We start from the raw sequence: 23456 nt of genomic DNA on the forward strand, positions 1-23456 counted from the left end.
ACTTATCCAAACTTATCTTGAAGTCGCCAAGAGTAGATTTAGTGTCATAGAAGCTTCTTGATGCCATTCAAACTTTTCCATAGGATTTACTTAAAGGATCCTAGCTGTACTTCGGGTATTACTGCAGTTAAAATGTTTATCTACTCAAAGATGAATAGGTCAGAAGCAGAGTTGCTAAAGAAAGCTGTTCAGCTATGGTGAAGAGCCGTTATAACGGCAGCGTGCAACTCTCTCAATTTTAACTTGGTGATTTTATGGAAACACTTTTAATGTGTTGAGGATGATCATAATCACAGTTGCATCCAGAAGGGCCTTGCAGCTCCCGTGTAACCAGCGCTGTGATTGCTAACGGTTCCATTGGTATATTATAGGAGGTGGAGGACCGCTTTAAATTGACACCATATGGCTGTGGGTCACAACAGGCTGCCCAAGAGCCTACAGTAACTGGAGTGTGATGTGCTCTTGCTGAAATTCAGCAAGAGATTGCTTTCCATCTTGCCAAATCTCTTACCGTATTTAAGGCTTTATTTTCCTGTTGCATATTGGTGTGAAACAACCTAAAGCAACAGCGAAACAAATCCTGAGATGCCGACATGCAAAGGTCTGCCCTGAATAGGCAGAGCACTTGTTCAGTACATGGCAGACGGAAGTTCAAGTATTTGCAGGGACTGAAAGTTGCGTTTCTCATGCTTTTGGGGAAGGATAAATCACTAGAAACCTTGTGATGTCTTTTTTTCCTCCCTTCTCCTGGAACTGACATGTGCAATCAGTAAGTGAAAGCGGAGATGCAGTAACATCAGGAACTGCTCTGCTGTAATTGTGTGAATGCTTCCCGTTCTGCGTAGTGCGAGGTCAAACAAGGTTTCAGCTGCTGGGTGTAATGGGGAGTGAGAATGTAACTTCAGCTATGAGGTAAAGTCAGGTGTCAAAGCAGAAGTGCTTGTGGTCCCTGGGCAGCTTGGGAGGAGTTCCCTCTTCTGCCCCATGATCCGGCTAACGTCTTGCTCCTGCCACCTTGGGCCAACCCTGGTGCTTGTCTGAGCTGGCTTTGAGCCTGTTAGAATAGTATGTACTACATCAACCAAACCAACCAACCCTTTTTCTTCTTGTTTTAATAAGTTAAATTGTATGTGTAATCAAATGATGAGGTGGGCTGTATTTCAGAGAATACTCAAAGATCGTCTTTGTAGAGGAACAAAACTTTATATTTTAGCCAGCAAAATGATACAAATACAGATGAAACTTTTTTCTACAACTACAGCCACCTCTCGTGAAGAAATCGAGCATAGCTTCTTGTAATAGCCCCCTTCAAAAATTCCTTCCAGAGTATTCGTGAGCGTTGTTTTGATCGTGTTTTAAGCTAGGAATAGACTTCTCATCATTAACAATGAATGTTAAAATGGTATTATTGTTTGCTCCATTAATTTTGACTAATGTTGAGATAAAAATGATTAATTGAGAGATTTAACATAATTAGTGCAGTGTGGCATCTGACTGCTTCTATTTAAGTTTGTTAATGTGGTAAGATAACTCTTATGAAATGTTCAGGCTTGTGTCAGAAACTAAAATATTATAACCATTTTACAGTTACTGTTTAAACTGATTACTGCAAATCTCAATGCTGTTAAAACATTCACAGTCTATTACTATTTAAATGTACAATACAGGAAATCTGAAATTATATCAGCTAGAAAAATTAGATAAATTATTTAAAATGTTCTATTGATTTTTATTAGTGGGGAAGATGATTTTTATATGTCAACCTAATGTATGGCATTGGGAAAACCAAGAGGAAATATATTGTGGAGAACTGTTCTACTTCACCTTGCTGAAAGGTCATTTTGCTTTTATATTTAGTAACCTATCAAGGGTTAAAATAGTTTCAATAATAGTTGAATGAATAGTTTCAATGTGCAGAAGGGATGTTTTGGTTTTCAAAAAACTCTGGGGATTGAAGACATAATATGCTTTTATCTTAAGGTGTGAGGGATCAAAACAGTTGGAATTTCCAGCTATATTTCTTTATAAAGTCATAACTGATACCTGAAAAGAAATTAGTGGGGAAAGGATGACTTGACTTACACAAAGTTGAGGGTGAAATTCCTGAAATATTCTGCTATTCTATCTGTCAATACTACTTCTGTAGAAATGTGTCTGATCTCACCGTCTAACAGCAGTTGACTTGCAGAATGTTTTATTAAAACATGAGTTATAAAGACTAGGAGTAGAGCTGGGAAAGGTCATGAATTTCAATTGTATGTGTGGGGTATGCGAATAATCTGCATGGCTTGTAGCTGAAGCAGAATACATGTTATAACTGCGTCAATTCTAGCTGGAGCAGGAGTTGCAGGAAATTTAATCCTTCGTGAAAGACTGTAAAATGTCAGCCATGTCGCCGAAAACCTCCTATGTTCTTCCACAAAGACTCTATCTTTCTAGTTTTGCTGCTGCTGGTCAAAACGTGTTAGAGGAACAAGGCTTTCTCTGTGTTACTGAGCAGTGAGAATGCAGATGTGCTTTGATCACCACTCGCACAGCTGCTCGTAGGGTTGACGTTCCTTTAGGCAGAGTAGCATCTACGTCTCCTTGAAGATGAAACGCGTAAGTGATACTTGACCGTTTCATCGCAATCCTAATGCCATCCTTTCAGAGCAGCGAGGAAAGAGAAGAATAACAGTGTGCTGTTGAAAAGGCCAGATACCAACTACACGCTTGGGAAGAAGGAGAACAAAAGATGACTTAATCTTAGACATAAGACACTAGCTGGTTGTTGCACAGGTCAAACCAGTCTGTCACTGGCAAGCCCAAAATTACACCCAGCCCAGGTCTTGAAGTTTCTGTCTCTTAAGAGTTGCCATGAAATGTGTCAGGCTGTATTGACAGAGTCCTGGGCAGGAGGGTGGTTTTTTCTTTTCTTCCTTTTTTTTTTTTTTTTCCTTTCAAGAAGAGAGTATTGTTCAAAACTTGGCTTCCTCTTTTCAGTGTAGCTTGTTACAAATTAGCAATTATGGTTTCTTTTGGCTTTGCAGCTGACTGTGTTGGCCTTTAGCAAATTAATTATCTTGTGCTCATGAGTGCACATACAACACTGCATAAATTGGAATTGCAATTGAACCTTGCCGGTTCCTGTCACTCCACTTTGCACCCCATGTGGCGACATTCATAAAATTTAATAGTAAGGTGACGTAGTGAGCATTCAAACTACACCTTCAAACTGGATTAGCTACTTGTAGCCATGGTTGATGGAGGTGATGTAATTTTAAGGTGTACTTATTTATGTGAAACAAAAATAATTGCAAGTTAAGACCAAATAAATGACCAAGATTCATTTTGCTAGATCATATTCTTTTTCTTTTTCTGTTTTCTTGTTTGTTTGTTCTGAATTTTTTCTTTCAACGCTCTTTTAACTATATGTATTAGCAGGGATTTGTTAGTAAAAACTTAGCCCTGGACATATTGCAATAATTGATTAATATCTGTAGAGCTCCTGTAAGTCTTTCATTAAATTGCTGCTTAAAAACAAGATAGTAATAATAGTTGATTTAAATTCTTGACAATATAAATCAGACTCTTAAATTCTAATTTTAGCTTTGACACAGGCTGCCTTTGTGGAATATCGTTCAACAGCGCTGCCTTGGTTTCCCTGCTCTTGCTTTGACTCCTTTGAGGATTGTTTTTAAAATTGCTTTGAGATGGCTTGTAGTAGCAGTTAATTCTGTTGCTCATGAAGCCTCATTTCCAAAGTGACCATCTGCCACTGGTGACTGTGCAGAAGCTCGTAGGGGATCTTGCAGAATTGCAAATACTCTACTGTGATGGAACTTGTTCTTTTATTGAGAAGAGTTCACTCTTGTTCCTTCAGACAAGTTAAATCCTTCCTTTCATATCTTCCCCTTGTTCCTCCTCATACGGTACAGCTAAAATCCTACTCTGAAGAAGTGATTTTGGGGTGGTGGTGGGGCATGTCATTTTCTGCAGTTGGAAGGTGTTTTCAGTGCAGAACATAGCTGCATAGTTTGACTCTTAAAATAATTTTACTCCATGTTTAGTTTTTGTTTGTTTTTTTTTTTTGCCTCTGAATAGAGAAAACTTCTTTCTAGCCAAAAAGTTTAAGTCTTTACTTTAAAACACACACAACAATATACATACTAAACTTAAAAAAAACTCAAACAAATCCCCCCCCCCAAAACCCCAGAAGAATACAACTCTTAAACTATTGCTACCTGAGAGTAGGGTGTGGTAGAAGAGTACCAGGATTATTAAGAACAGCCGTGTTACCAGTGATTAATGTATCTGTTGAAACAGCGTTGCTCTGGATTGAGAGCATGTGGCCATTGTGGGCAAGTTCGTTTCCCCACAAAAATGCTCATAAAAATGCTTCATAAAAATGAAAGACAATTCTTGTATAGCAAGAGGATTGCTACTATGTGTGTGAGCGTGTCGGCAACAAGAAAACGTAGCTTTTGAGACAAATGTGCTCAGCAGTAGAGACCACACTAAATTCCCGCTATATCAGTAGATGAAAACATAAGTGGCTTCAGTTTGGGTAGGAGTCGTATGTAGTAACCGATGTTAAAGACAAGGAGCTATTGCTTGTTTCCAGGTGCAGTGCTCTGCTGACCAACACGAGGAGGAAGCTTAAAACAATTGAAGAAACTTTTTTTTAGTGGGAGCTGTCCCTTGGGGGGGGAAAAAACAGTCCAGTGCACTTGATCTGGTCTACTATCCCTTGCATTTGAGCGCTTGTCAAGGAAACCAGTGGTGGTGTTTCTGTTGGCTCCATGAGGAGCTAGGTAAGGTGCCCAGAAGTCCTCTGAGGCAGGTTGCAGAGGGCGTGCAGGGATTGCGGAGGTCCAGGAGTGGAAGCTGGTGCCCCAGGCAGGGTCCTGGCTGTAACCATTGCATGGGAACTGACATTTTGCTTGAGAAGACAAAGGTATAAAGACTAAAATCTATGTAGAAGAACTGCTTGATGTGCGTGTCCTTGAGTATTTGACATGGAGAATTTTTTTTTCCAGTTTTGAGGATGCTGACTGTGTTCCAGCTTTCAGAAAGCAGACAAGTTCTGCTCATATTTAATCTTGAATTTTTACTACTTTTAGGAAAAGATTCCTATCAACTCCTAACATCCTAGATATTTCAGGTTCTGAAGGTATCCTTAACCATAAAGTAGATCTAAATAGAAAATATGCAAAGTCTGGGTCCTGTTACTAGGGAACCCTGCACAGTTATGGAAATCTAAATCATATTTTCACAGGGTGTCTTCATTTCATGGTTTCTTAAGCAGTAAGTCAGATATAGGGTACTTTAAGCCATGTTTCTAGTAAGTTTTTTTTTTTTTTTTTTAAAGATGCTTTTGATCCAGTCCTTGGTAAATACGGATGCGAATTCTTACCCAAGAGCGCAGCAGGGCTGGGGGACAGGAGCAGCGTCTTGTGAGGCTGCTTGTTCAAATCCTCTTGTTCATTATAAGCAGGAATGCTGGGCTGGAGGCTGCTGTGGGTCACGCTAGCGTGTCGCCTGGATGACACTTCCCGCTAACAAATGGCATCTTTGTCCGAACATTTGTAGTTCGTGTGGCCGTAGAGCGGCCATTGCTTGAAAAAGAAAGAGCCCATGTCGAGCAGCTTGGTTACGTGGACGGTTTTTCCAAGCGGAGGAGGAGAACTTTCCCCCGTTGTTTCTGATTAAAGCGATTTAGAATATGAGCTAGAAGTAAACAGGCTTACTTCATGAAGACTAAAACTGACTTTTACAAGGACCGGGCAGAAAATCAAAACCTAAATACTGGTAAAATGTTTTTTAAATGTATATATTCACCTTTTAATTGTTAAGCTTTCTGGATATATTGTTTGCTATTTTACTTTTTGTTTTCACTTATCAGAAATTAAAGCTTTAAATATGTAACACTATTAAGTTATATTATTACATTTAATGGTGGAAGAAATGTAGATCACTTAACTTCTGATAATATTGATTCCTGAAAAAGTATTGTTATGTAAAAGGGATCGTTTTTCTTACTGTAACTGTTTAATGTTTGTTTTCACTGCCTAAAAATGACCTGCATGAAGAGGAAAAATAGATTGAAATATAGTAAGTGATGTTTAGTCTTTTTTGTTTGGAGCGAGTTTAATATCTGGGTGCAAGTATTTAGGAGTTTTTTTTCCTTTTAAACATCAGCTGCCCACACCAAAATACTATTTAAATGTACACGATGGCTTTTATTTCATTGTCTGTGGGAGTGGGGTGGAAGGGAGAATGAATAGCGTTGATATTAAAGGGACTTTCTGATATGCCCAGAGATGTTTTAAAAAAAAAAAAAAGAAAAAGGTTTGTTTATTGCTGGGAAATGTGCTTTGGACGCGCAGCTGCGGAGCAGCTGTTGGTAGCGCCTGCAGCCGGGACTCTGCGCCGGGGCGGCTCTGTGCACTGGGACGCGTAATGTGCAAACCGGCAGGAATCGCAGTGAAGTAATGGGAAATAAATCGGCACGTTCCGAGGCTTTTTGGGTTTTAGGTTCCTCTGCGGTTGAGGAGGCAGTGATGATGCCGCAAATAACCAAACGGAGAGAAACCCCCTTTCCAAAATTTGCGATCAGTTTGCACTGCACGGTAATAGTATATTGGCTGTTGTCCAAACAGAAAGAGGCATTGCTTAAATTTATGGCACATCTGTAAGAAACCGTTCATCGTGCCACTGATAACACTTAAGCGCTGTAACGTACCTTGTATCTACATGTCCCCTGAAACGTATGGGATGTTGCGAGGCTCTAGGTGGGGTGGCTCGTTTTGTGCTGCCTCGATGGCGTGGTTCGTGCTCTGCTGTTAGTTACCTTGTCACAGGTGAGATGCGGTGGCTGACAGAGCGTTTTCAGCCTGCTTGCGGGAGAAGTCTAACGAGCGAGTGTGGATCGCCTCGGAGATCGTTCACCTTGGCTTGGTTGATTTCTTGTGCATGGAGATGGGTGGAGATGTGTGCTCAGCAGAGCACAGGTGAAAACTGCTTTTTAAGATGCTGTGCTTTGGGTTTTTTTTGGTTTTTTTTTGATTGTTTGTTTTACAGTCCCATAGCTTACAGTTTATTTTCTTTAAACTTTGGAAGGGCACATCATTTCCCTGTCCCGCAGCAGCTCAGCTGCTCCAGGCTGCAGGCCAAGAAGCAGCGGTACCTGCGGGCCCTCAGCATTACAGTCACCGCCGAGCCGCTGCCAGGCTGCTGCAGGCTGCTCGGCAGCTCCTTGACGGCTGGGAACGTGCAAGATTGTGCTGCCTCTTTTCACTCCTGTATTTTGGAGAACGGAGTTACTGCTGGGAGCCCAAGAGAGACCTGCAATGTTTAGCTTTGTCATTTGAATGAATGCAAGACCACATTATTGCAAATTTTAGTTCTTCTTTTCTTTTTTGCCCTTTTGCCCCTTTTAAAAAAGTTACGTTTTAGGTGGGTGATGGTGGGACATCATATTGAGGGTTCTCTGCTCTCTGCAGACAAATTAGGATCGTGTACTTTTGGTAGGGCTAGCTTATTTTTTTGTCCTTGCCATTGACGACTTTACACTTTTTGCATACCATCGCCTTGCCCTGTTCCTGAAGAAATTCTGTTTTTATAAATTCCTGGAAAATTGGTGAGGTAAGGAGATACTCTTACTAGGGTGACAAAGGAGTAAAGCTTGTACTTGATGCTAAGTCATGGTGTTTTGTTTTTTTTTTTTCTTGCTCTGTAGGGTTGATAGCAACCCACCAATGTCTAATTTATCAAGCCTGACACATCATCAGTTTAAACTCAGTTGCAGAAGGAGACCACCTCTAGTCCTATTCTGAATTATCACCGCAGATTGTTTCTCTACTAACCACAAAATTTAGGTCACAACTGTATCCAATTTTGAAGCTTTTATAATAACAATAAAACTACCAGAGGAAATGGAAGATGAATAATTGATATTGAATGTGAAGGGTTTTGATTACCTTTATTAGTTCAGATGTGGTACAGTCAATTATGTTGTACCTTGAAGCCGTCTACAACAGACTGGCATTTCAGAACTTTAGAAACACTGTAATCATACCTGATCTATTGAAATGACAAATACTGATTAAACTATATATATATATATATTTAATGAATACGTGCCAAGTTTTTTACTTGCTTATGTGTTTGCTATGGTAAACAGAAAAATGACTGTTTAAAGAAAATTTCTTTAATGACAATAGAATATATTCTAATCAGAAAAATTGGGTGACTGTAAGAAATTTAACAATGCAGTATAGCAACTTTTATCTAAACTGTAGGCACTTTGCAGCACCAGGTGTAAAATTAGCTGGGGTTTGGAGGCCAGGGTCTGATGGATAAACAAACACACCTGAATGCTTTGAACCTGTACCAGCACTGTTAGGTTTGGTAAAGAATTAGAATTTTTTCAACTTCCATTCCATTATTACAGATAATCTTCTATTGCACACAAAAGTGACTTCTTTTTTAAATAATACAATTAGTGAGAGACCATGAGGGATGGTGAAGAAAAATAATCCCCTATATATATGGGGGGCTGAGAGGTCAGCGTGATGTATAGGAGTAAGGAGGGGAAGATGCTCTAACGGGGAGTGTTATGTAGCGTATCAGGCCACTCGACTCTGAATAATTTGTTCCTGGCCTTCCTTTTTATGACTTACCTTTTCGTCTTATGATGTACCTTTGCGTGACGCTGCTGGTGGTGTTGTTTTAGGTGCAGGCATTTACTTGTGCTCATCGTTCCCGGGAATTGTGACCAGTTATGTTAGGGACTTAAACGCACTGTTTATTGTACCATCATCTGCAGATTTTGTCACCATTGATTATATCATTTCTGGCTTGCTGGTAATATATTTGCTCATTTTTTAGTCAGAAACAGATCTGTCTAATAGTTCATTGACTATATATTTTCAGCCTTGTCTGAGATTGTATTGTTTGCTTTATAATGGGATGTTGATCATCTGTAATGCCAATCTTTAATTAGAAAATCTAATCATATCTGTTTTCATTCAGATAAGACAGTATTTAGAGTATCTATTACTTGTTCCTAATTTCATGTAATGTGGAAATGTTTTTTTCTGCCTAGGGAGATATGTCACAAAGAATTCTTTCTGTTTCCTTACTTAGTTTTTACCTGATCGTGAATCATTGTGTAACTTCTAACTTGGAGATACTTAAATAATTCCTTTTATAAGAAAAATCGTATTTTATTCTTATCTCCTGAAATATAATGTCTTGTCCCCATTTCAAGCTGTTTTCTGAGTTTTCAGCATGGATGGATTAACATAACGTTAAACTATCCCAGTGCAGCTAGAAGGTTAAGATGATTCTGGCGGGAAGTGAAGAGGATTACTTTAAAGGCAATGAATATGATAATTTCCACACTGAATGTGATTGAATTGTCATGAGGCATAGAACATGCCAAACTTTGATTCATATGTTACTTATGTAGAGGAAAAGAAGGTAAGCCATGGACATAAATGGTTTCAGCATAAATCAGGACATAGTTTCTAGCGCAAATACAGTTTTTAATTCCTTTAATCAAAGGTTTAAACTGTGTTTCAATTTCTGCTACTTTTTCCATCCATGGTGTCGTTGAACAGTCTATGTCCTTTTCAGTACGTTTTCCCTAAATACAAGTAGCAATGTACTTACGAGTTCTATTAATTGAAAAATATTGCCGTATCTACCGTTTACTAGCTGATCTGATGCATTCTCATATCAAATCTAATCCCTCTTTGACTTGAAAAATAGCGATAGGAATTTTTCCCCCTTCCTTCAAGCCCAGTAGGAATCATATTTCAAACCTGTAGGCTTTCCCCAAACATATCCATTGGAGAAGTAAAGATTAAGATTGCCTGGTGCTTGGGTTGTCTCGTCCCGTGCAACGTCAGATTTCTAAGCAAGCATCAAGTTTACTTTTAAAGTCGTATGGTTGGTCTTCCGTAAGGAGTTATAGTAAACACAGACCTGTTTGTGTCTTGAAAAAGAAAACGCAATTTAATTTTGCTTATGGTCATTTTAGCTTCTCGCTTTTGAAGTAACACTAGGCTTCGTGTGCTGCTTCATGGTGTACATTTGCTAGGCTTTAGTGGCTGTTGTCAGTTTAGGAGGCACAGCACGTCCACTGGTGAAGGAGGAACAAAAAGGATTGTTATGATTGTATAGGCAACATCTAGTTCTTAAATATGCTCGGGGTAGCTTAGGATTCAGTTTGTGCCCTCACTGTGTGACAACGTGAGGGAGGCGATGCTCAGGTGATGGTGTGTAAGAGAAGTGGTCCCCTGGTCAGCATTCAGACTGGTAGTTAGGGTACCAGGGTCCCCAATAACTGTAAATCTGTGTCAAACAAAAACAGACTTGCAACCAAGCTGCTTTGCGTCTTGCAGTCCTCTTTAAGCAAAGGCAGACCCCAGTGGACTAGAAACTAGGAATCGAGGTGGATATGGCACCTAAAGAGCCAGCGCAACAGCATGCTGCATGGGCAGCACCAAGGGCTGGGCAATAGGGAATGAATCCACTCCCCTCTTCCCTTACAAAGAGTAAATTGTTTATCAGTGCCGCAGCACAGAGCTGCGTAGCTTCAAAATGAAGCAGATGCAGTTCTTAAATTACTTTTTCTCCTCAAATAATTGCATAAATACATGACTGCTGGTTCTTGGCACGCACTGGCAAAAATGACAAAGACCTGTGTCCTCACTAATGAACGGGAGTAGCATGGTTGGCAAACAGTGGTGACAAGCAGAAGGGAACCAGAATGGGACGAACAAAGAATAGCTTCAGGAGATGGTAAGTGAAAGCTCCAAAGAAGGAGTTGCAGTTTCCCTTAGGGGAAATTTGGGACAAGCATTTTGCTGCCATGGTGCTTGCATCTCTGCGAGGACGTTCCTGGCTTCCATGTGTGCTCTCCTGGAGAAACTGTGAGGAAAGCATGGACAAGAACAGACTAAGTCTAGTCTAGCAGGCAGATGAGAAGGCCACCTTAGCACAACTACTTTTTTAAGTATCTGAGAAATATGTTAGTAAATTTTTATTAAAGAAATACTGTGTTTGCACAAATAAGCATGTTAATAATTTCATACAACAGAAAACTATGATACCAGCTCTATTTTTCTCTTTCTCAACCCGAATGCTTGAAATGTTGTCATATTCTGACACTTACTCCGTCTCTGGGTTGCCCAAGCTGCAGTTCTGTTATACCATCGCCTCCTCTGTTTTCTCAGAAATAAGCTGAGAAGTTGACTAAAAGTTAAGTCATGCAGTGTTTCTTGGACAGTCCTCAGTCTTCTAATCCCTCTATGTGAATCTTGTAAATAGTTGAAACTTTTGTTTTAAACTAGTAGTGTATATTTCAGATTTCTTTGCTATTTATGAATGTTTGTTGAATTAGCAATGAGTAGACTTTACTGCTTTGTTCAGGTTTCTAGTTTGTGGGTTGTGGAATTGTGGTTTGTTTTTTTTTTAACTTTCAATAGTTATTTTGATAGAAAATGGGGAACACTCTAAATTCAGCAGTTAGGATATTATCCAATAATTATATTTTACTCTAAACATTATTAAGATGTCACTTCCGTGTGCGAAGGTCATATTTTGCTTTACTATGATTACTTTGGCATTTCTGCACCAAACAGTCTCTCTTGAGATTTATTTTCCAAGTACTTAGCTGCTGTTCAGTGTTCACAAGGGAGGGAATCTCAGTAGCTTTATTTTAATCCTCAACAGGTGCAGATGCCGAGCAGGATGCTGCTATCAAACTTGCCCAAGAACGAGCAGAGATAGTTGCCAAGTATGACAGAGTAAGTAAACCCACTAATAATTTAAAGACATTTTGTAATTAATCTTAGTAACGTTTCTGTTCTAAAAAATAAACTATGGTTTTCCACTAGCTTTTGTTTAAAATATTGCGTAGAACTCATCTGGTGGTTTCATTATACAGTGGCCTGTAGGTCAGTAAATCCCTCAGTGGGAGTATTCTGGGTAACATCTCAATCAACTCATTTTTTGGTGTGGAGGACTTTGCTGCACTGCTGGGGAGAAAGAGGAAAAGCGTGAGATTATTACAAATCTATGGGTGAAATCTGTTGTTGAAATCTACTCTGTGTTAGCAGTGACCAAAAGTTGTTTCCTGTGATTAAAATACTTTTCCTAGTGGGTGGGAGAGGTGTGCTACTTTTCCTGTTCTTGGCTGGTAAGCTTAGGACCCCTGTCTCTGCCCCCCAGAGTACCCCAAAGATTACGCTTGAAGTGGCTGAATCATGCCTTTATTTTTTAGCTTACTGTGTCGTTAAACTTCACTGGCTCTTTTTTCCCCTCCCTTTTAGGGACGAGAGGGTGCACAGATTGAACCATGGGAAGATGCTGACTATCGTCTTTACAAAGTCACAGATAGATTTGGGTTTCTACAGTAAGTAGCTAGCTTGAAAAGAAAATAAAATTAAGCATTTGCTTTAATTATGCTTTTTTTTTTTTTAATTGGATTGCCTGCTTGGTGAAAGCATTGATTGTTTCTTTTAATAGATCTCTTGGGAGTTCTGTTTGCTGTGTAAATTTTGAATGGTCTTTAATTGTGCTTTTCAGTTCTATTTCTAGCTTTTTTTTAGTTCTGTAGCTTAATCTAGTGTCAGGAGTGAAATGTTTTTGAAAATTTTACTTGGGATGATAATTGATGATATAAAAACCTGATTTTTTTGAGCTGAGTTAAAAGGCAGATAAATTTTTATGTATAACAAATACTTAAACAAAAACTTCAGTCTCCTCAAAACAATTTTTAAAAATTTTATTATAATATTGATCTTTTAAAAACTGTAGGATTACACACTAGCTGTATGTGAACAATTACGTGACTCAATCCTTTAAAGTTAAATCTCATTTGACTTCATGTATTTAGTAACCCTATTGAAGTCTCTACAGATTTAGGATGTAATATTGCATCAATATGTAAAGCCAGAAAATGCCAGAATCCAGAACAAGTTCACAAATACCTCTTGGTAGGAAACAGTCTCTGTCATTTTGGCAAATAAAAGGTAATAGTATTAAATTGTGTTAGAAGTTCTGTGGTCGGCAAATAGAAATACTTCGGAAATACCAACTTGCAGAAATGGAATACAAGCTGAATTGCTACTTCTTATAATGTCCAGTCAAGACTCTTAATATATTCAAACATAAATGTCAAATACTAAAAATGGTGAAGTGTAGTTAGGCTATCCAGAAAAGTCTGTGATTAGTGGAGAAATGTACTTTTGTAGTGTTCAGGATTTTTGGTTTTTTGAGTTTTTTTTTTTCCTTCCTCCTATAATGTAATGTCATTGTTTTCATAACCTGTTAATTAAACAGTCATCTTTACCTGTGAACTGGCTTCACTTCATTAGGAGTCAGAACAGTCCAGAAGTCTTGCACAAAACTGTTTTACACATAGAAATCTTTGTACTGGTAACCTGCAGCTCTAGCACGTTGTGTTTGGGTTACGGGGAAGAAAACAAAAGCATTCTTAATGGAGGATGGATGTCAGGATTATTTCTTGTGCAAAAATAATTGAAGCCACTGCTGAGTTCGCCACTGACTTCAGTGGGAACTGAGTCAAGCTCCCTCAGGGTTGCGAGGGAATTCTTGATTTAGGTACCTATATGAACTTCTGAACTTTTCTTGTTACTTGAATTGTGATCTTTGCTTTTTTTGATATATTGAGCATGGAAGAATGTTTTTAATGTCTGCTACAGCTGCTATTGCAGTCAGTCAGTTCTGGGGAATCTCGGATGCTGTAGCTCCAGTGCCACCGCCTGTCTGAGGTGCAGCTCTGGAGGTGCTTCTTGGCAAGTTGGCCTGTGCCAGCTTCCAGGCTGCTGCAGCTGGACTGCTGTAGCTGCTAAGGCAGTTAGCTTAAAGCTACTGTGGGCATCCGTATATGACACTAAGGTCATTTCTGCAGTGTGGCAGGGGAGGTGTAGCCTGATCATTGGGCTGCACTTCCTTTCTAGTAATGCCGTTAGTCACTGATGCAAAGTCCATGCAGGGTTTGTGCTCTGTAGAGTCAACTTCAAGGGATGAAATCTGAAAGATATGTAAAACATGAGCACTGCATAAGTTAACAATGTTTGTAGATGCTCCATCTCGTCATTACTTGTGTGGTACTCTCTGCTTATATGCTAATCTGTGTCTCTCTGTAAGGCAGAGTTCGCTTGAGAGTATCATCCAGGCTGCTTTATGGTTCTTCAAAGGAAATTCATTGTAAATGACACTTTCATTTTCATGAGAAGGAAAATCTCTCCTGATGTAAGAACTGTAATTAGAATAGGCATATCAAATGTCTTTTCAGGGAGAGACAATTTATATTGCACTACAGATTATAATTATGGTCTGGGATTCACTTATGCTGCAATACTGAGCCTACAGAATCTACTCTTCCTGAAAGAAAGAAACTCCTGTTTCTAAGATGATTTAAAAAGGTAAACAGCACAAATGCAATGTGTACGAAAAGCCTCAAACGGTGGCTTGAATGGGTATGATCCACCCCGTTCACTGAAACCTTCAAGGTGGTAGGTCAGCATGGCAATGAGCAATCAGTGACAGAGTTAAAATCTTCAGTCCTTGTTGCTGCATCTTGCCAGCTATTCCTTTCTGAGCTGCCAAGGCCAGTAATTCCCCGTGACCGATCCGTCGTGTATTTACAGTGTGAATTAACAATCTAACGCACATTGAAAACTAAAAATGCGGGGACAGTATCAAGCTTACTGTAATCTCGTTAAGATGTCTGCGATGATTAGGTAATTGTTCTGTTTACATCCACAGCTTAAAATACGGAATAACTGGAAAATGTCTTTTGTATCAGAATGCTGCTAGATGTGGGGAACCTGTCAAAAATTCAAGTCTTGCTTGCTCAAGTACAGTAGGCTTTGATTGCCATCAGTAGTTTATAGTTTTAAACTTCTCTTTCACCTTGGCTGTGTCCTGTTTGCAGCTTTCCTTGGCTCTGTGAACATGTTTAGGACCATCTTTATCTAATGCACTGTCTTAATTTTAATAGCTACTGCCTTAGGAAAACGAATTGTTTGCCATGGTACCATTTTCTATTTTGTAAATCAGCAAATGAATCTGGAAGTTCTATTTGGCTTCAGGTATTAAAAGGAATTTGGTGTGGCCAGGTTATTTTAATAACTTTGCAAAGTGCAAAAGCATTATAATAGTGAGGATTAATTGTTTGAAATGAATAATGGGAGATTTTAAAGTTGGATATGAGAAACTTAGCAAACATGCTAAGCTATGAAGTAACTCCCTGGGGAGCCGAAGGGAATCTCTGTCTTGGCATGCTTAAGACCAGACTGGAGAAAACAGAACAAAATATAGGAGCATTGTCAGTGGGATGGGCGAAATCGTAAAAGGATTGTTTTCAGTAGCTTATAATTTATAAGCTGAGCCCTGCACGAACCAGCAGGAGTTAAAATCTTATTATTGGATAAAATGTAAAAAACTTGTCCTTACCGATTGCCTTTGTTGCAAGGCTGCAAAGAAGTGATAGTGATTGTGCTTTATTTAAGCTATATAGTGTTGGGGGCAAAGCAGTCTTGACTCGGGGAATTTTTGTCATTTAGTTTACTGGCAATTAGCACAAACTTTTGATTGCTGATTTGGATACCTGTGTGTGTGTTTGTATGTATATGTGTATATATATAGTATATATCTCTGTGTGTGTATGTATATCTCAATATATTTGGATATCTGTGTGTGTGTATCTCTCTCTCATCCACCCACCCACCCCAGGGGTGGGGAGGAGAAGACAATTCAGCAGACACTTAGGGAAGCACCTTTCCTCGCCCTTCCCAGGCGCAGCCTCAGTCGAACATCTCACACCTGCTATACGCCAGGAAACCTGTCCCCTCTGCATGCAGAGTCAACCAGTGGCAACTCAGTTGTGAGGATGATGACTGAGACAGTCCTAGGAGGAAATTCTGTTGGTTATTTTTGTCCTTTATTATCTTGGGGATAGCCTTAGTTCTGCTTAGCTCGTTGCCAAGAGGACAAAAAAAAAAAAAAAAAGCAGCCCTCAGTCTTGGTTTCTAGATATGTTGGTACTTTCAGTGCACTTTTTTCCCCAAGGGAGAAAGGCTTGTTCAGAGTCCAGCGTTCTCACGTGATTGTAAGGGCACAGATGGCGTCTGAAGCAGCTGAACTTGGGATGCTGATGTGCCTTCTTAAAGCAGAGAAAATGCTGCGTGCCTGCGCTTCGACTCAGTTGACAGCGGTTCGTGCTTTACAGTGCAGCATTTCCAATCCTGTTACACTAATTTCAACTTCATCTGGTGCATGTGGAGTAGTGCCTATTAAAGTTTTACTCTTCTAGCAGAAGTCCTTCTTAGGGAGCTCATCTTGCTCACGAACACAAGAGTCTTGAGAGGACAGATCAGTACATTTCTCAGGTGCAAGATGGTTACCTATAATCTCATAACTAACTGTTTCAGCCCTTTTTGGAAAGGGATAAGGTAGAATGTGTTTGGTGTTCATAGCAAAAGTATGGCTGTTCTTGTGTCCTGGATATGTTCTGTCCTTTGCTTCAACCATGCGTCAAGAGACACATGATTTAATCAAAAATTCTAATTTCATATTGAAAGTACACAAAAGAGAAGGGCCAGTATGTTGCCAAAAACAAACAAAAAACAAACTCCAAACACCCTGCATCCAGGAAAAAAGGAGTTTCTCTCTTTTATGTTGAGACCTGGCTAAATTTTCAAGTAAGGGTTCTAAAACTTTTCACTGTGGTCTGCACTTTCCTGGGATCTTTGCATTGTGGATGCTGCTGGTTGCAGTTTTTCTTGCAGCAATCATTTACAAGGGAATAACTTTAGGAAAGAACATAAGTGAACTTCTGAATGCCTTGAAGTTCATAGCAGGCATTCCAATAATGCCTTGGGATCTAGGATTTCCCCACTTGAATTCTTCAGTTGATTTGTTACTGCTTTGGATGGTTTAAAAAAAACTAGGAGAACTAATCTGGTATTCCCTGAGGCAACTGCAAGTCCTCTGCTACTCCTTGGAACATCTTGAAAGATTTTTTCATTTCTTTTTAAGCCTATGTAGTTTTTATGTTGAAAAGTGGCCATTTAGTGATTTTTTTAAATAAAAATAACCAGTTTTAAAAAGTTGGAAATCAGTAAAAGAATTAAACAAATCTAAGTCAAATTTTTGTAGAGAAATATGCATTTAAGTTTTCACGAAGATTACGAAGGTGAATGTTTAAAGATATATGTTGGTGACTATTCTTTTGTCTAGCTAGAAGGACAGATAGCTTTAGTCTGCTGCTTTTTCCTGTATAATGTCAAGGTTGAATGGTCACGTGTGCATTAGCTGACTTGGGTTTGCAAAACAGCCTAAACTTTGTACGCGCTCCCAAAATAGGATCGAAGCTGGAAGCGTGTTGCAGCTCTAAAGGTCAGCACCGGTTTCAGGCGGTGGCTTGTTCTCTTTTGGGCCTTTTCAGCATGAGGCCAGAAGTCAGCGAGCAGGATGAGCGTGACAGCCTCAGCGGCTTCCTAGGATGCCATGGGAAACTCCTGCTCCCTGTTTGTGGGCAAATCCCACCTGCCAGAAGGCACCTTCCTTGGCCGGGGGCTCCGCACGGGTGATGCCCTGCTTAGGCTGCCAGGTTCCGGGATCCTTTGCCCTGGAGTCACTAAGTCATCGGGCAACGTTCCCCTCGCAGGAGCGGACTGGATCACACAGCAGCTTGGATCGCTCCTTTGATACCCATTGGAAGTAATGGTTTCTATCCTTCCTCAGATTGTGACAAAGCAAAATGTGTAAAAAAGGTTCCTTGGCTTTCCTTTTTAACTAGCAATTATGATTTATATCATCCACTCTTTTATTAGCAGTGCTCGTGTGCATGTTCTCTTTGGATTCTTTTATCTATCTGTATAGCACTGTCAGCTGCGAGGGAGGTATACCATTTCCCTTTGTAAAAAAAAAAAGCTCTTTAAAATTAGGGTTGTGCAAAGAAAAATAATTGTAGTTATTTTTTTGAATTTGGGGCAGACACAACTCAAGGCTGTTTTTGACTAATCTGTGCTGGAAAACTTAATGACTAATACACATTGACTAATATATTGTGAAAAGCACAATAGTTGATTAGGCCTTAATACACATGGAATGCAAATAATAAACAGAAAACTCACAGAATCACAGAATCACTGAGGTTGGAAGGGACCTCTGGAGATCATCTAGTCCAACCCCCCTGCTCAAGCAGGGTCACCTAGAGCACATTGCACAGGATTGCATCCAGGTGCGTTTTGAATATCTCCAGAGAAGGAGACTCCACAACCTCTCGGGGCAACCTGTTCCAGTGCTCTGTCACCCTCACAGTGAAAAAGTTTTTCCTCATGTTCAGATGGAAGTGTCTGTGTTTCAGTTTGTGCCCGTTGCCTCGCGTCCTGTCGCTCGGCACCACTGAAGAGAGTCTGGTCCCATCCTCTCGACATCCTCCCTTCAGATACTTGTACACGTTGATAAGATCTCCTCTCAGCCTTCTCTTCTCCAAGCTAAACAGGCCAAGCTCTCTCAGCCTTTCCTCATAAGAGAGATGCTCCAGTCCCCTAATCATCTTTGTAGCCCTTCGCTGGACTTGCTCCAGTAGTGCCACATCCCTCTTGTACTGGGGAGCCCAGAACTGGACGCAGTACTCCAGATGTGGCCTCACCAGGGCTGAGTAGAGGGGGAGGATCACCTCCCTCGACCTGCTGGCAACACTCTTCCTGATGCAGCCCAGGATACCATTGGCCTTCTTGGCCACAAGGGCACATTGCTGCCTCATGCTTAACTTGGTGTCCACCAGCACTCCCAGGTCCTTCTCTGCAGAGCTGCTTTCCAGCAGGTCAACCCCCAACCTGTCCTGGTGCATGGGGTTATTCCTGCCCAGGTGCAGGACCCTGCACTTGCCTTTGTTGAACTTCATGAGGTTCCTCTCTGCCCACCTCTCCAGCCTGTCCAAGTCTCTTTGAATGGCAGCACAGCCCTCTGGCGTATCAGCCACTCCTCCCAGTTTGGTATCGTCAGCAAACTTGCTGAGGGTGCACTCTGTCCCTTCATGCAGGTCATTGATGAAGAAGTTGAACAAGACTGGACCCAGTACTGACCCCTGGGGGACACCGCTAGCTACAGGCCTCCAACTAGACTCTGTGCCACTGATCACAACCCTCTGAGCTCTGCCATTCAGCCAGGTCTCAATCCACCTCACTGTCCACTCATCTAACCCACACTTCCCGAGCTTGTCTATGAGGATGTTATGGGAGACAGTGTCAAAAGCCTTGCTGAAGTCTAGGTAGACAACATCCACTGCTCTCCCCTCATCTACCCAGGCAGTCATTCCATCATAGAAGGCTATCAGATTGGTTAAGCATGATTTCCCCTTGGTGAAGCCATGCTGACTACTCCTGATCACCTTCTTTTCCTCCACATGCTTGGAGATGGCTTCCAGGATGAGCTGCTCCATCACCTTTCCAGGGATGGAGGTGAGGCTGACTGGCCTGTAGTTCCCTGGGTCCTCCTTCTTGCCCTTTTTGAAGACTGGGGTGACATTGGCTTTCTTCCAGTCCTCAGGCACCTCTCCTGTCCTCCATGACCTTTCAAAGATGATGGAGAGTGGCTTAGCAATAATGTCCGCCAGCTCCCTCAGCACTCGTGGGTGCATCCCATCAGGGCCCATGGATTTGCGGGTGTCAAGTTTGCTTAAATGATCTCTAACCCACTCCTCCTCCACCAAGGGAAAGTCTTCCTCTCTCCAGACTTGCCTCCAGGATCTGGGGTTCCTGAGGGCTGGCCTGAGCAGTAAAGACTGAAGCAAAGAAGGCATTCAGTAACTCTGCCTTCTCTGCATCCTTCGTCACCAGGGCACCCACCCCATTCAGCAAAGGGCCCACATTTTCCCTAGTCTTCCTCTTGCTGCTGATGTATTTGAAGAAGCCCTTCTTGCTGTCCTTGACATGCCTTGCCAGATTTAATTCCAAACGGGCCTTAGCCTTCCTCGTTGCATCCCTGCATACTCTGACAACGTTCCTATATTCCTCCCAAGTGGCCTGTCCCCCTTTCCACTTTCTGTATACTTCCTTCTTCTGGTTGAGTTTTGCCAGGAGCTCCTTGCTCATCCATGCAGGTCTCCTGCCTCCTTTGCTTGACTTCCTACTCATAGGGATGCATTGCTCTTGAGCCTGGAGGAAGTGATGTTTGAATATTAACCAGCTCTCTTGAACACTCCTTCCTTCCAGGGCCCTCACCCATGGGATTCCTCCAAGTAGGTCCCTGAAGAGGCCAAAGTTTGCTCTCTTCACAATTTACTTTTGTAGCTTTTCAGTAGCTTTTTTTCTTTCCGCCACTTGTTGATGGATGCCATCAACTGAATTGTCCTGAGCTGTGAAAAGCATAAGCTGCCTTGAGACAATTAAAAAAAAAATTTTTTTTTCAAGACTATTGTATTTTTCTCCACCCACACAATTTGAATTCTTTTCAGATATTAACTTGTTAACAAGTTTTGTGTTAACTTGTATTAATAACAATGTATTATTGTCTTGTGCTGTTCTTATCTTGAGTACAGGTTCTGTGGTCTAACTTGGGTGATTCAACTTGAACATTTTTCTTATTTTTGTTTATTTTTATTATCTCTTCAGGAAAGAGAAACTGAGGATGTACATGCATCCTGATGGACACTGCAGTGTTGATATCCAGGAATCAGCATAGGGAGGCTGGGCAGATTTGATGGTTATTCTGCAAGCTTTTTGTTGTTGTTTTTTTGTTTTTTTCCAAGGAAAAATATGTACAATCAAACTACCAGTGGTAGAAAATACAATTTATTTATTTTATTTTTTTTCAGCAGCCCTGAGTTTCTTTAAAAAGTTGGATTAGGTTCTCGCACTCTAACTTTTAGAGTAGTTCCACACTGATTTTGATGGAATTGTACTGATTTACAGCAGCTGAGAGTCTGACTCATACTTTTATTCTCTTTATCCCATCAGTATTAGAGTAGTGAACATGCTTTTTGAATAGCTTGCTAATGCTGGAGATTACTGTGTTGCCTGAAGCATATTTCAAATAGTAGAGTTTTATTCTTCAGTTTGCTAAGATACTGTGGCTTACCTGCTCTTTTTTCTGTCGAACTTTATTCTTTAGATGCATAGCATTTTTATTAGCTCTGCAATGCATTTTTACAGTGTGCTGCAAAAATGAAAATACTGGAGCAAAGGAACGGAGAGCTCAGGCAAGAATTGTGAGATACTTCGTGAAGCTTTTCTATTTATTTATTTTACCCCTAACTTTTTGAATAGGGAGCAATATGATAACAAGTTATTCTTGCATTCTTTCTCTTGCTTTGTAATTTATAGTGTATCTTGCTGGAAAACAGTCCTTAATTTCTAAAATATTCTTTTGTGCATTCCTTAACACTTTTTACAATACACCTGCGGAGTCGCATCTTCAAGGACACTAGTTCTTACTTAAGCAGCTAACCTGCCTGATTTGAGTAGGTACTCAGGTGAAGTCTGCTCAGGTAAGAGGTTTAAAGACCAGTCTCTGTTCTTGGGAGCGAAAGAAGTTACACTGAGACAGACAAAGATTTAGTAATAGAAATTAAAGAGAAGCAAGGTGGCTGTGATTTTTGTAATAATCAAAATAAAAATCCCTGTTTCTTGACTAATTTTAATTTCAAATTTCTATTAGAAAAAGTCTACACAGCAAAGCTTAAGGAAAGAACACTAAGGTTACTAAGGAAGTTGAAAAGCTATTGTTCGTGGTGACACCCAGCTAATATCCTTATTTTTCTAGGCACAGTAAGTATTCCCAAACTCATTAAGTGACAGGAAGATGTGCTAAAAGATCAGTGAAATGTTTATTCTTAACACGCTAGCTCTAAATGTAAATCGTATTACATTTTGGATATCGCGGTCATTCGTAGAGATTTGCTGTCATTTTCTCCTCCCCATCCTTTCCGCTCAGCTTTGGGAGACAGGGTCAGCACTCTCTGTCGGGAGAGTGGCCTTACTCTTCCCTCCCTCGGGAAGCAAGTGTGCTAGTTTCAGCCTCTTCCAGCTGCCAAAGATCAGTCTTTTAAAAAAAACAAACAAAAAAACCCACCCCAAAACAGATCTCAGATGTTAGAGACTTGTGTTTCTCTTATTTCCCTTCTGTACCAAATACATGAATATGCCTCATTTTGACTGGGTAGGTTTTTTTTTGTTTGTTTTGTTTTTCAAATGTGGTATTTCTTGCTCCTGAGAATAAAGATTTACTATGAAAATGCTGCTGTAGTCTTCCATAGTGTACTATAGAGTCTGTCCTATAATGTGTGATGCATTTCCCTAGACTGATTTTGCTCTGAAATATTCATTGCTAATCAACATATTGAGGAACTGCTGTTTAAAAAAAACCAAATCTCAACTCTAATTAACCTTCTTTCCTTCTGCCCTAATGTACACTGAGGATATTATTATTTTTATTTAAGTGAAGAAATGGAAGTTTTCTTGGATTAGTGATTGAGATTCAAAGTGCTTTCTTAGATTCGTCTTACTAGCATTAGACAACACCCTTTTTTTTCTTGCTTGCTGTCACAGAGAGCTGCTTTGAAAATAATATTTTTATTGCATTACAAAGCATGGTATGAAAATGTGACAGCAATGTAGTAATTACTAATGGGGAGGCTGTCAAAATTTTGGGGACCTGAAATCATCCATCAGTGTAAGAACTCCTGATAAGCTGAAAGTGATGGGGCTAAGTTTCAGGCACCTTGGTAAATAGTTTTATTTAAACATAACTGACACCAGAACAATATATTTGAGCTGTCTGTAAATTTTATTTAGTTGTTATCCAGTCTAACCCTTCAGTTTACAACCCTGCTTCCACAATAGAGAATGAACTTTGATCCCTGCATTCGTGTCCATTTACGGTGGTGGGTGCCTTGTAGTCCTTTTCTTTGCATTGATGCATTTGAACTTATTTCTAGAAGTATGGGGTGTGTATAGCATTTTGCAATGGCAATGCATTGACTCCTAAAATTGGTGTTTTGTTCTGCAGTAACATATGCGGTCAGAAATGTTGCTTTAGAACGTGCTTTAGTTTTGGGGTACTCTGAGGAACTCTTCAATGCTTTTGCTGTTTACTTTTTCCTCAAACTTATTTTTTAAACTTTGAGTCTTTTTTGCTCAAGTATCTAGTCATCTATTCGATAACAGTCCAGTGAAAAATATATATAACAGACCTGGGGAATAGGAGGGGAAAGCAGACTTTCTCTCTCAGCTCATCACCTGTGAGCTACAGAACCGTGTATGATCTTCGGTAGTCACACACCACTTGTGTTCTCAGTGATATAACTTCAGTCGGAGAAGCAGGAAGTGCCCTACTCCAGGTTGACTTCTGGTTTTGGCCAAATCATTGTCCTCAACAGAGAGAGCTGATTTTGAACCTCATCAAACAAAGGAAGATATTTGAAC

The 23456-nt window shown here is 40.3% G+C and overlaps 1 protein-coding gene across 2 annotated transcripts in view; it reads left to right on the forward strand.

Annotated features, from left to right (window-relative positions):
- The window catches only part of USP6NL (USP6 N-terminal like), a 118839-nt gene that overhangs the window by 42773 nt on the left and 52610 nt on the right, over positions 1 to 23456 (forward strand). For both annotated transcript variants that reach the window (XM_013943705.2, XM_067317309.1), the window contains exons 3-4: positions 11725 to 11798; positions 12324 to 12406. In XM_013943705.2, coding sequence (XP_013799159.2) covers positions 11725 to 11798; positions 12324 to 12406 — 157 coding nt within the window. The remainder of the gene's footprint in view (positions 1 to 11724; positions 11799 to 12323; positions 12407 to 23456) is intronic.

This window comes from Apteryx mantelli, chromosome 1, assembly GCF_036417845.1.
Source record: "Apteryx mantelli isolate bAptMan1 chromosome 1, bAptMan1.hap1, whole genome shotgun sequence".
Taxonomy (NCBI): Eukaryota; Metazoa; Chordata; class Aves; order Apterygiformes; family Apterygidae; genus Apteryx; species Apteryx mantelli.